The 14,417-nt window shown below is 39.9% G+C and overlaps 1 protein-coding gene and 1 long non-coding RNA gene across 31 annotated transcripts in view; both read right to left on the bottom strand.

Moving 5' to 3' along the window:
- The window catches only part of PCDH15 (protocadherin related 15), a 539,977-nt gene that overhangs the window by 220,554 nt on the left and 305,006 nt on the right, over positions 1-14,417 (bottom strand). For all 30 annotated transcript variants that reach the window (XM_080598442.1, XM_080598431.1, XM_080598457.1 and 27 more), the window contains one exon: positions 1,684-1,792. In XM_080598442.1, the coding sequence (XP_080454568.1) occupies positions 1,684-1,792 (109 nt within the window). The remainder of the gene's footprint in view (positions 1-1,683; positions 1,793-14,417) is intronic.
- On the bottom strand, positions 5,652-7,185 carry LOC308197647. The gene is made up of 3 exons (XR_013953191.1): positions 7,150-7,185; positions 6,818-6,941; positions 5,652-6,739 (listed from the first exon to the last, which is right to left on the bottom strand). It is a non-coding gene; the product is annotated as an uncharacterized lncRNA (long non-coding RNA).

The raw sequence follows: 14,417 nt of genomic DNA, 5'->3' as shown, positions 1-14,417 counted from the left end.
CTACATTTAGATCTAAAGCAAGGGAAAATCCATGTGAGAAATATCTGCAAGGCCTAATTTCCTGTGAAACTATTTAAAATTTTCTGCAGTAAAGGCTACAATATAAATAGCACTGTGTACTGGCAAAATGAAGAAGGACTTCAAATCTAAAAAGAAATCCTTCTGAAGACCATGGCTCAAAAACGAGAAAAAAAAGAGTAGCCTTTCCAATGAGCAATCAACAACAAAATCAGACTGCTATAATGCATGTTTCTAAATTATTTCTTCCTGGTCACAACAATCACTCAAACATTAAAAATATCACACGTTAATAAACACAATTTTTATTAAGTTAACCTTCTAATGAACTTTGCAAGTTACTCAAAGAACATCAAACGAATGGGCTAAATGTTGCACTTGGACTTAACTGTCAATAGCTGAACTTATAAATAAACCAAGTCAGTTTCCACATATAGAAGTACTTGGTGCATTTGTTCTACAAATGTTTACAAACCTCCTTAACAAAGTAAGCCACAGGCCAGCTCTGTGGCAGCAATTCATTTGTAGAAAAAGTGTCCAATATGTCAAAATCACCTAAAAATGTGGTGTTACTTGTAATCATTGCGAAGCTTAACATTAACGGTTTCCTATGACCTTAAGCATTGGCCAGCTCTGCATGGTATGGCAGTCATTCTTTTGTACCCTCTGAAGATAGTCCTGAAAATAACACACATACCAATCCATCAAACCTGCTTTTTTTTCCCCTTTAACAACAGACCTATAGTATACAGAAGCCTGTTTGTTTGTTTGTTAAAGACAAGTAAAACTATTCAATATGCTAATAATTAAAATCTAGACTTTCACAGCAAGAAGTCCACATAGCTGCAGTGTAATGCAGCAAACATGAAAATGATGCAGTTACACAAAATACAAATTCTCAACTCCCATGCTAGACACAGGGTACAGAAAATACTACAGTGTTAAGTCTCTGTTTGTGAAGAACAGGGCAGGTGGAGAACTTGAATTGCAAACCACCGCCTTAGGCCTTTCCATTATTAAATCATACAAGCTAAGCAATTTGAAACAGATGCCGAACAGAAGAAAATAGCAGGAGAAAAATAAATAGCAGTATAAAAGATATCCCCCAGCGAAGTATCTATCTCTGAACTCTTGCTACAACTGCACCCCTCTCTGACCAGAAAAGAGCAATGTCAACTAAAAAACAAAAACAACCAACCAACAAAAAAGCCACGAGGGAAAGAAAGCATGCAAGCTCACAGGCACCAAATTAAAGTTGAATGCAGTAAGACCCTTTAAGTTGCTCTGTGACAGGAGACTTTTGGAATGAACCTGCTCTAATTGCCTTTCTGTAGCATCTGTTACACAACTGCCTCTGCACCTGTGAACGAAAAAAATGCATTGCAGCACAGCTATGAGCACAGACAAGTCTCTCTCATTTTGCTTGCTGTGTTGCTCCATTGGCCAAATCAGAAACTTCTGAATCTAATCTGAACAAATAACAACAAATAATGCAGCCATTTGGAATAACTTCTACATTGCAGTTAAACATATATAGGTAGAACAACGATTTCAAACATCCCACTAACCACAAAATTTATTAGGTTTCCACACTCCCAGTCAATCTTTCTCTGGTCATAGCAAAGCGACCGATCATGAGTGATAGCAAGAGTAGCAGACACCAACCAACTAGGATGGAATAGAGGATGCCCGGTCGATCAGAAGGAGGCTGGATGTTTCGGTCTTGATCTATGGCTTGTATGGGTGGAGTGACACTGATAGGGTTCACATGTGCCTGAAATGAAAAATCAGACAGATTTCAAACAAATTAGAAAGCCAGTAGGCAGGTCTTTAGGTTTAATACAAAAACATCCCACTGTAAAGGATATTTGCTGAAGTTCTAGGAGAAAAAGTACTCATGTATTTAAGAGAATACTTACAGCACATGTCCCATTGAAATCGAAAGTATGTAGATAACGTACGTATTTCTACAGCGATCTTCTGCGCTTTTGATACATTTTATATTACAACGGTGTCTTCAAAGAAAGGCTCTAAGCTCATAAATGTTCAAGCAAATGCTTGACTATGCTACTATAAATAGTCCCTTGAATCAGACATTTGAGACATCATCACAGCAGTGAAATACAGCAAATGCTTTAAAGAAAAGAAATAAAAATAAATCCTATTTGAGAATCATTAGGAACAATACAATAATTTATACTACAAAATAAATTCAAGCCAAAGTACCAGACATTTCAGGGATAGGCACATTTGAAAAGTTTGGACAGACACTACAGTCATTCATACTGCAATAATGCACACCAGGATGGAGCAGTAGAGTGATCTCGCATGCTGAACATGGAAACAGAAAGCAAGAAAAATAGGCCTTCTTATCCTATTCAAAGGCTTTCATTTTGTTTATTATTTGTATTCCTGTTTCGTGACCCACCTAATTAAGAGCATTCCTGTATCTACTTGCAGCACGAAGCCTTCATTGTACCTCTGAATGTTTTCTGAAGCTTCCCTATGCCAACACACTCTCCAGGGGTAACACCAGTGCTGACATTCCCAGCTCAAAAAGAACAGTTTCAGTAACCTTGGCTGTTTAGTCAACTAGAAAAGTAGCTACTCCATTAATAAATATGTCCCAATCTTTCCCCTCCCCTTCTTGTAGCTTTTAATTGCATGGCCAAACTGTTCAATAACCTCTATGAAAAGCCAGTCACCTTTTTCTCCACATATGACTAAACCTGGCAGCCTTTGCTTTGGAGAGTTCTAACACTCCACGTTCTGCAAGAGGGAACTTGAAATTTAGCATAAGAATAGGAGTGAGACAAGTCCACGCTTGGTCAAGTTTTGGCACAGCCTTTAGAAACCCCCTCTGCTAAGATCTAGAAGAAATCTGCAAGAGTGTTAAGTGATGCCTTCAATAAATCTATAGGGAAAAGAGATGAGCCAGGAGGAGGAAAACAAGACAAGATGGATGCAAGGGAACCTGTGAGAGGAGAGTTAATACCTCCTGCTTCTGATTTTGGACATGGAGCCACGTGGCTGTCTGCAACAACACACAAGCAACTCTGCCCAGGGTCTGCCCCGCAGAAGTCCCTTCCCTCGGGTTCCCGAGGGCTCCTCTGTGCTCAGCACCCAGGTCTCGCAGCCCTGCGTCCTGCCACAGCTCTCGGCTCGGGGCACAGAGCGTCTGCCTGCCAACATGGGGCCGCTGCATCCTCACTTCTGGCTCTCTGCTTAGGGCTTCTTCCACAGCTCACAATGAGCAGAAGAGGTCCTTTGCTTCCACTTTTGACTCTTTAAAAAATTAAACTCTTAAAAGTGTAATGAGGAAGATGGGCTCAAAATAGGCATAAAGAAAGAGAGAAGAAGATATATTTGACATACGTTTGAATTTTTAAAGTGCTTTAGGACTGCACAGAAGTTACATGCTGAGAGACAAGATTATGCGTAAGTGTCCAAGACAAAAAGATGCTATTTTTAAAGCTATAGATCAGTTGAAGCACTTGCAGGCAAATCTAGATTATGGTTAAAAATATGCCCACAACAAAATAAATCATTTGCTAAGACTAGCTAAATTTTTAAGTCACAATTACAATACTGCAGGTCAAGCTGAAATGTCTCAGTCTATGCTAGAGAAACAGCAATGGATCTAACCTTGTCAATAATGAGCTGTCAGCTGTATCTGGCTGCTGAAAGTACACTAAAATAATACTTTGTGGATGTATAATTCAGATAGCAAGGACATGCACTTGCTTTACTTCCCAATTCAAGGAGAAGCTCAAAAGCAGCATTTAGAAAAAACACATTTGAAATTAAAGAGATTTTACTTGAACAATATATAACACCCCATACTGCCACCATTACACTAACTCCTCCAAACCAAAGCAATCAATTGAACAGAATGAGTTGTATAAGAAAACAAAGAATGAAAGATGAAATCCACTACGTTTTTATTCCATGCACCATGCAAGCTGGTTTTCTAAGTACTGTACACGCTCTGAAGCGGGCTGCTCATAAAACAGAAAATACCACGCAACACGATCAGTCACAACCAGCTGAAATGCCTAGGGATAATTTAAAGCAGCTTTCAATTAAATAAAATGATGTGCCTTGAAGCAAAGCTAAAGGTACTTTCCTATTGTTTTAATAAACTGTGGATAATGCAAGTGTCTTTTTCACTTGAATTAGAACTATGAAAACATAACTGCACCAATGACGCTCCCATTAAGTACATTAATGAACTTGTAAAAGCATATTTATGATCTTTCCAGAAGTTGTACATATACTTTTTATGAAAAATAATTAAAGATTTGTCATCAAAATATGCTTTGATCAACAGAGATAATAACCGTTGTTATTATCTAGGGATATTTCTTTCTTTCATGAGCACTTTGGGATTGAAAAGGCTTTAGCAGGTGCTCACAGCATTACCCCTGTGCTGCCAATGTGGCTGGAGGCAGCAGACACAACGACAACACCCGCTGTCACCAGCACGACACTCCGAGAAATGACCAGGCTTTGTGTGGCCCTTGGAGAGAAAGGCCACAGTCGCATCTCCGCAAAGGTGGCTCTGGACTTGTGCAGAGGGGGTAGAGCCTCCTTGCAGCTCCGCTGAGTGGGCATGACCCCGTTCAGGTATTGCAGAACGAGGTCTGTGCAGCCACCACTGATTCTTAGATCCAACTTCCTTGCAAAGCACATGCACACAAAAGCACTGTCATAGGCAGCCTCAACAGAGCACTCCATAAAATGGTGGAAACTCATTAAAAAGAGGGGAAAAAAGACTGCTGAAGAAGTAAAATGTTTGCAGGGGGCCACGACTGCTTAAGGACACTCAGTCGGAGGCAAACAAAAAGCTTGTGTGGCTTTTATTGAGACAAGCTTGAGAAAGGGCAAGGGGAGTCAGCACGACTAAGCAGCGACGCAGGGGAAACTGCTCAGAATAACCGGGCGTCCTTCAAAACCAGTCACATGCTCGTGAAGAACATAAAAGGGTTCACAACCTCTGGCAGGAACAGGTGCTTTAAAAAAAAAAAAAAAAGGAGATCTGTCAGTTGAAATATGTCAGGTAAAATACGCAGTCATTTATTTACTCTTTCCCCAATAGGGAAGAGATCTCTCAGTTGCTGGGTTCGGTATTAACAGACTTCCTGGCGTTCAATAAAAAAAAAAAATTAGAAATGATATCACAAGCAATAAAATTAAAAAATTCCTTCCTCAAACAGAACTGCAACAGGAAGCCTGCCAGAGTCCGCAGCACCAACAGGTGATCAAGGCAAAAAATAAAGGAGGAAGGGAGAGCTCAGAGAAAATAAGGGAGTAGCTGGAAATCCAATTTCTTTTTTTGACGCCTTGCAGGACTCACTGAAAACCAGAATACTCACAGACACTGCGGACTGAACAATCAAAATGAAGAGTAGCATGTGGCCAAGAACAGAAGGTTTTGTCCAGGAAGGCAAGAGTGGAGCGTATGAATTCGCAGTGCTGTGCAGTTTCCGGCTCGGAGCTGGTCAGTGCCAAAGGAACAGCAGGGGGAAATGCAGCACTGACTCCACAAGGTCCAGAGTGACCCAGGGCAATACCACCACGAAGCCTGATGCTGGTGCCGTGAAATATTAGCAGATGATATACCAGCCTGAGTAAACATGTAAAGAAATATAAGACACAGGGGAAAGGTCAGGTTGTTCCTTTTTTGCTGTTTGTTTCCCAAAAGGAACTCAAGCCTCTCAAACTTGGTGCAGTTCCCCCAAGGGACCTACCTGTGGTACTTGGGTAACAGTGAGCACTTTGATACAGCACCTGCAGACTGCCAGCAAACTTTGACAAGCTCCCACGCAAAATACTTAGGGAAATTTGGCCTCAACAGAGAATGAGCAAAGGTAGTCAGACTTTCTTTGAAATCCACAAGTCAAAACGCAGCATTCCTATACAGAAGAATCTTCTCAGCTTTGTCTGGAGGCTGCTGAGTGCCAGCGACCATCCTTTTCACTGCAATCAGGTAAGACGCGATTGCCTGCAGGCTATGAGGACGGAGCGCTGGGAATCTTTCCCTCAGCTCTTTTCAACAAAAGGTCCCTCGTAAGTTACTGTGAAATGAACAGTGGATACCACCGTGTTTATCCACAAATGTCGTCAAACTGTGCCCATCACTAAATGGTACACACTTCCAGAAGCAGCAGCAGCTACTCTTGTCACAGGGAGGAGGACTGGAAAATGACTTGACGTTACTATTACAAATTCAAAAGGGTTAGAATACTTTCTAGCCCTAGAAAGGGCACAGCAAGCTTTCATTCAAATGCTTTTTTTCCAGCTATACTAAACGCCAAGACAAAGCTTGTATTAATTTCCTAAGCTCTTTTTGTGTCTTGCTCTTTGACCTGCGTGGTTAGCCACAATTTGGCTGCAAATTGTTTCTGTTCATCAGAGAAACCAATAACAGGGCCAGGTCCGCTTGAAACAATCCCGTTTATTCAGAAGAAAAGCTAAAGCCACATTTCACTAGAGAGGAAAGAAAGAGAGCTTGCAGTTCTCCTGCATACATCTGTGAACACACTTAACCACACAAACTCTTGCCGCTTTCATCAGTGAACATACTGCCACCACCTCTGAGGCACTCCTTTCCTTCTCTGCCTGCCACTCAGTTTCGGTGTGCACACCTTCGTAATGCTGTGAAATTCTTTCAGATGATCTCTCTATTTCAGACAGTGACACATGGCTAGATCACAGATGTCTAAGAGAGATAACATGTTAATGAGTATCACAATAAAAAAATAATAATAGATGGCAAAGGTTCCCTGTTTTTTCTTACCTGAAAATTTCACGAAACAATCTGTAGAAAGAGATCTTTAAACCAGCAAGTTATTGATTAGTCCCAAAGCTTGCAAAATAAGCCATAAACCTCCACTTGCAGTCTTCCAACAGGGTTTTAGCCTCTTAGTAAGGATAGCGAGGAAAAGGAACAAACCATTTATTGAATGATTTATTTGTAAATAAAATTATAATTATATTTTAAAATAAATAAAAGGACTGCAGCAGCATTCAATAATCTATGCTGTAGCCAGCAGGCTGCCCACAAGACATCATTTTTGCTGAGAATAATTAAACCCAAGCAAGAGATCAGCAACTTCAGTTGTCATGTACCTTTCTAACACAAAAGCCTTCCACCTTCTCTTGTTCACCTGGAGCTCATCTTCCTGATTTTTAAAGTTGTGCGTTCAGAAATACTCAGCTGTAGTTAATGCAATAGTAACTCTTACAACCTCATACGAGTGAGAGCTGAACTTACTCTGCACACCTGTAGTTTTACCCAGCTGCCTCCCCAGGACATGGTGACTCCATGCAGTATTAAACAACAGCATTTATGTGACTTAAAACCCCTCAGATCAGTAACTCAGTTCTGCCTGTATCTATCACTGTTCTCTCAATACTGTCTGTTACTAAATAATTACCTAGTGGAGTCATGACGTACCAGAACCTAACTGCAAGCCTGCACAACAATTCAGGGTTTCCAATAAGCTACCCATGCTGTACCACATACAGTGATACACAGAATACAAATAGTCAGACTTGTTCAAGGTACTGTTAGTACCAAGGACTATGTACTACATAAGGAAAAACAAAGCACTGACTGGTATTTGCTATGAGTTACAAGTCTAGAGAGTTTCACAGGTAGGTCTGAGGAAAGCTCTACTTTAAAATCCACACTTGCTCTCTTTTCCACAGCCTAGCTGAGATACAAAGCTAAACTTGCCAACTGTGTATGGTCATGGAGGACTTCTTCCTCTAGGGAAGATGAGACAGAAAGGGAAGAAAATGGAAATGACATTTTTAGAGTTTAAGTTCCATGAGATTTACTGTACAGATATATATATGTATATATTTACCTTTTTTTTTTCCACCTTATTGCAACTAAAATGATTGTGTTCTAGGAAACCAAAAAATAATTAACAAATTTGGATATTGCTGGTTTTGAGCAAGTAATATATTAACAAGAAGTGCCTTTACCAACCCTTACTGAGGGCAGGTGAAGACAGCAGACGGTGAGCCAGCCCAGCGGTGCAGGCCCTGAGGTGCTCCTGGGAACAGCACTGAGAGAGACTACGCAGGCAGGAGGAAACATCACCAACTGCTGGAAAGGGACAAACCCACATGAAAAGGAGGAGTTCCCAACCTTTTGAGTTATCCCTCTACAAATCCACTTACAGAAGGTGCAAAAGCTACATCTTTAAATATTAATATACTTTCAACTACAAGGAGGTATTTTCTACACACTAATTCACACAGGAGACTACGTTATCCAGAAGTTATCAAAGACTGCTTAAAAAGAAGAGGAAGAAATATACGGAACATATGCATTGCTCCAAGTTGACCAAAATAAGATAAATCAGTCCCTTGAGCAACAACCTACCAGAGCAGGACTGCTTACTTGCATTAGTATTTCAGTCTGCCACTTTGCCGTGACATTTCTTAGGCAGACACATTTAGCTGACCTTTGCCTAATATATACATTACTAATACAGCTGTGAAAACCTGTCCTAAATCTCAGTCTTACCAAATAAATTGATATTCTTGTAAAATAATTTCTGAAGTTGCAGTAGGCCCTGTGTTACCAATTTGATTGTCCTACAAGCTCTAACTCATATATACATAGACAATCTCCTCCACAGAGGTATCCAGGATGTTTATAAAAAAGACAAATGCTACGCAGTTAAGCATCTTCTGTAAGGAGTTCAATACATTGCCTAATACTGAAGAATATGAAATGTTTCCCTGTGCATTTTTCCCTAGGCAGAACATATATTCAATTGTGAAAAGAGCATGCCTAATTTATTCAGATTTGGCAGATGATAATTATCATTAATACTTGGGGGGATGCTAAAAAAGACATTGATTTTAATAGAAGCAACTAAGTATTTTGATCTGTGCCAGTTCAAACGACAGCACTCCAACAGGAATTGCTTCCAGCTCTGGAAGAGCAACAGCAGAGATGATGTGACTGAACTGGTGACAGATCACTACAAGTCACCTGTTTCCATACATTTCCAAACACGTGTTGTGCTGGCTCTCTGACCAGTGGCACACACTGACCGGTTGACTCCTGGTAAAGCCCAGGGCCTTCAACACACACGATATTCATAGCCAGGCTGATCAATTCAGAGATCAAGCCAGAACTCTCATCCCTGTGCAGGTGAAGCTGAGAAGCTTTTTTGCTGGATAAAAAAAATAAAAAATAAAAAATAAAAAAAAATCTAGTAAGGCAATATGCATCACCCTGTGCTGAAATCCTTAACCCCTTCAAAGGTACCCCTATAGTATTAAAGTTTCTGATGAAATGATTAATTATTATGGTTATACTGGTTCTCCGTGTGCTTTCTTGAAGAACGTGCAAGGCTGGAATACAAGCTGTAAATCAGAAATTAGCAAAGTGATACCCATGCTGTGCGGAAATGCATCCACTATTGCCAACACACAGTACTAAAACAGCAGGAAGAATTGCAAAACCATTCCAACATCGTTTCTTGCTGCTGCTTCAGATGCTTTGCCAGTACAATGAGGGCTCTGACAAAAAGCTAATGCACACAAATCTGTCGGGAAGTACTTTCATATCGTTAAAACGCAGAAAATACTTTATGGAGATAGCCAACCAAAAGTAAATAAATAAATAAAAGACCCTGAAAAAGTATATTCAGCTGAGATACTACCAAAGATCTGTCATCAGTCAGATCGATTATGTCATGTCACGTCACATCTTGGATTTGCAAGGTCTCACCATTCACCCTCTCTTCTTGCCTTCCTGTGTACAGATACTGAGCTGACGCGAGACAAATACATACATAAATACAGAGTGAATACAGAGTGAATACATAAATCCTGAGCCCCTCTGACAGTACACAACACCAAACACCTGTTTTTTCTTTTTAGTTTTGGGTTTTCTTTGGGAAATATCACACTCTTAAGAGTAAGAACTAATTAAAAAAAATCACCTAAGATCTCAAGAGAAAGCCAATGCAAAAAAGAGAATCACCCCCCCCCCCCCAAAAATATATATATATATATATATATAAGTTTAAAACACACTGTGAAGCTGAAGCACAGAACAGAGAACAAATCCCCAGCAGAAAATTGTTGTGATACAACTGTCACAGGAGCTAACGTGCTTATACTCAGTTCTGCACCTGGAAAACCATTCCCCAAGAAAGAGGAAACCCCCGCAAGTGGACTTCCTTCAAAACCTAAGTTCCTCAACCCCAGCATTTGCAGCCAGTTCACCTAACCATACTCCCTGCTCAAAACACCGTGCACCTGAAGGCTTATGTTCTGTAAGTACTTCTTACCACCAGACAATGTTGCAGAGTCCAACCAGACTGTATGAAACATCCATGCTCAATATGAAAACCAGATTTGAGTAGCATTTAGCAGCATTCCCGATAATTCCTGCTTTGCTTTGAAGCGCTTGTGCAAAAGGGCACTTGTCAATACCGCAGGTACACAGGTACTGTGCTAAAACAGTCTACCAATGATTAATCGTTTATACTAAAATTAGTATTATGAAATCATCATTAAAATGTGTCCAGTTCAAACATGTGTAAGCAGAAATTAATAATAACGGGGTTTGATCTGCAAATTGAATGGTTTGAAATAGATCTAATTTTTCTATTTAAGAAGTTTACCTTCATTTCTAAAAACCCTCAATAAGCAACAGCAGGTGGTAAGTTATGGAGTTGACATATCTGAACTCACCTCTCATGTCTTCCCTGGAGGTACAAAAAGTGCTTTATTATCTGACAAGGAAAATTAAGACAGGGGATTGGCTATTAACAAGCAAACCGCTTTCTGAGTTCAGCACCATAATTGTCAAATAGCTTTTAGTGCCTTATTTGGCTGTTCCCATAATCCATGGTAGTTGTGCTTACCTTTCTGTTGTGTCCAATGTTTAGGCAGTTTACTGAAATGAAAACTGTAGAGTGCAAATATCCTGACAGATTGTGTTGTTAACAAAGTATGCTGTCAAAAAAATACAATTCCTTTCATTTATTTGTAAAAACAAGCCACCTTAGAGGGGTAAAATATTTTGAAAGAACAGCAAGATAGTATGATCAATCAAAACAAAGAAGAAAATAGAGACCATTTTTATCAATGATGTCTTCCAGGAACAGCAGGTCCAAAAAAATTGAATTTCATCAGGATCTGATCACAGTGCTTACTAAATTGCTTTTTCTGTATCTGACATGCTTTATAAGAAATGTCTCCAACAGAGAACCCGTGCTGGAGACTAAACGAAATGCATTATGCAGTGGGCCTCCTACCTCAGCATCCACATATAATCTCCTGTGCAATTCAGGCAAAAGCAGAAATTGAATTTGGAGGTTCCGCTTGTTACAATGTGATGATTGTGATTAGAGAACAATAAGCATTTCCTTTGTGATATTTCACTTTTTTCCATGCAAACTATGAAGCCTATTTCCTTGAACATCTTTCAAATTTCTGATGGTAGGTTCATTATCATCATTATTTCCGTTCAGGATTCAGAACAAGGCAAAAGAACAGATGCATAAAACTAAGTTATAAAACCCAAGACAAACACACCTACTTCTGTTAGACAAAGATTCACCAAAAAAAAAAAAAAAAGATAAAGAGATAAAGATCAGTGTAACACTTTAAAATAATGACTTCTGATCTTTTAAAAAATTCTAAAATTCATGACAATAAAAAAGTCTATTAAATATTAACCCCATTTAGTTTTCCTTTAAAGACATCTATCTCAAAGGGGAAAAAAGGATAGTTTTCACCTGTGTCAACAGTTGCTGCTTTCAGTAGGTGCTGGAAGCTCAGCACAGCTCAAGGATCAGACAGGTTCATGGACAAATGAAAAAAACTCTCTAGTACCAATTTTTAAGGCAGTGCTGCTGACAGTGACATAGGAGAACCCTCTGGGGAAGAACTAGCACCATGGGTTGGACCCATCTTGCATTAATCTACACAAAATTAGACTCTACACTAAAGCAAAACAAAACAGCAATTCCCTTAAAATGCAAAAAAGGTGAACATAGAAATGAGTGGGTCAGTATTTGACCCAGATCATCTTTCTTTTGATTTATCTAAGCATATATTCTATTACAATAATATTGCTTTGTGTGTTTACCCATTTAGTATCTTCCTGCTGAGGACTCTGCTTTGGTAGAGCCATTTGTCACCTGGAGGAATTATCAAGCAAGATTAAAAGTCTCTAGAGGGAGGAAATTTCAAAGTGTTCAATCTCCAGCCAAGCAGCATTCCCATCCATCAGGATGATAAAGCAGTCTAAAATTTGGGGTTAAAAAAAACAAAACAAAATAAAACACAATCAAACAAACAACAACAACAACAAAAAACCACTGTGGAACACTACTGTAAGCTTTGTGAAGAAACATGTACATTTCCTTTACTAATTATTTATTCTGTATCTGCAAAGAAACGAGCACTCTCATCCAGGCAGTGGAATGCCAGCTGCAATTACCCAAGACTTGACCCTATGCAAGCTATGCCCACCACAGTCCTTTTCTTACTGAAGTTTGTTGCTCTATTAAGAAATCACTGCAGGCAGGAATTTAGTGCCCAGCTACAGATACAAATTCGATTGTCACCATTATCACGAGCACGTTAGTATGTTTCTTTAGTGGTGACATTTACAGTGGCATTAATGCCACTTTTAGACAGAAGACTATAAAAATAATTTTCCTGGGTATATATCAAATACTTTAATTTTCAGTAAATTCGTGCAGTCGTGTAGATAGATCATGTGCACAAACACATGCAACCAGCAATGCCCAAATACTTGATTTGCACAAGGAAATGTCTATTTTACCAACAAAACATTCTGCTGCAAAGTGAACAGGCGTTTGTATTACCCTTCTATTTTTCCAAATGAGATAAAGTTCATCCTCACACCTTTTTCAAGTGCAGTGGAATTTTACTCTTAGACCTGAACATTTTTTTTTCCTCAAATCCCACTACTCTTCCAGAATGAAGAGAGGAATTGTTTACAAAGCAAGCTCCTGGCTGTCCAGCCACGAGAGCTGCCTTTAAACTCGAGCACTCCGTGCTGCCAGGTGTCGAAGCGGAGCTGAGCGCAGACTCGCCGTGTCGCCTTGTTTCAGAAGAGGGCGTTCCAGCTCGCAAGGAGTTTCCTCCTGTTCTTGAGGCTAGACTGCTAGGATTTCATCCAGTTTTTCTCCACAAGTCTTAGCAGCACAGAGCAGACGCGCACACAGCCCTACCAGTAACGGCAAAGATGGGCTGCCCCCTGCCTACGCTGCGTTGCCTCGTAGCATCACCCAGATCCATCTCCAAGGAGACTCCCAGGGTAGCCTCAGAAGGCCCGTGATAACCCAAAAATCAGGTAAAGCAGCTCGAGGTGCGTTATGTATGGCACACAGCTGTGACAGCAGAGCAGCCACAAGCCTTGGTGGTGGTGGCAAGGGGCAGCAGCACTCGGCGCGCCTCCAGCAGCCTCCAAGCTGGCCTCCGCACCCAGGAGGGAGCGCCTCTGCTCCCATCTCTAGTTTACTCAGGATGCATGCCTGCACCCCTCTGCAGAACCTTAATTGGTGCATTACTGCTTGATTAATTGAACACCCAATATAACCTGCACCCTCTGTATTGTGACAACAAACTGACGAGGAGTATTTTTCACAACCCTTAATGAACAACTAGTTTGCAGTTTAATAGGGTAGGCTAGCTACGGAAATTATAATTATCTCTACAAGAAGAGATGTTACGACACGGATGAGAATTTTTCTGAAGTGAAGTTCACTGATAAGGCATCACTGTAAATGTATTTTGTCTAAATGTCAACATTTAAACCTTTAAATTTTTCTAAACGACATTTAAGGATCAAATAAATTAATATACACGCTTCCTCTTTGACAATAACTCCATGCCATAACAAACGTTGTTTTATGAAACAGAAGACAGAAGTGCATATTGTGAAAGTGTCTTTGTCATGGCAAATATCCAATTCAGCAATTAATTCACACAAGCAATTGACTGTATGTTCAAGATACAGGCCTGAGCTCAGAATGAGACAGAGACGATGCTTTCTGAGGCGCTCTTTCCTCTCCTGAAGCATGAGTTTTTGAGGAGAGAAAGGCTCAGTTACTTCATCTCTGAAATCCCTTCATGGTTTCACAGAGCAAGACTGTTTTAAGTGCCAGGTTGTGGCATATCCAACAGAAGTGAGGAATCACACTTTTTTTTTTTTTTTTTTTTTTTTTTACTGTCCTCACATAATTATTTTTGGAAGCTGCATGAAAATGAATTGCATTATACTAAAGTAGTATTTTAAGGCAGATTTTTTTTTTTCCTAACAAGCTTTATAATGAGAACTGAAGAATGAAAAAGAATACAAAAGGATTAAATAGCAAGATCTG

Source organism: Anser brachyrhynchus (assembly GCF_964034855.1).
Source record: "Anser brachyrhynchus genome assembly, chromosome: 6".
Lineage (NCBI taxonomy): Eukaryota > Metazoa > Chordata > Aves > Anseriformes > Anatidae > Anser > Anser brachyrhynchus.
The sequence above is the reverse complement of the archived record's forward strand: the minus strand, read 5'-3'. Positions and strand labels throughout refer to the sequence as shown.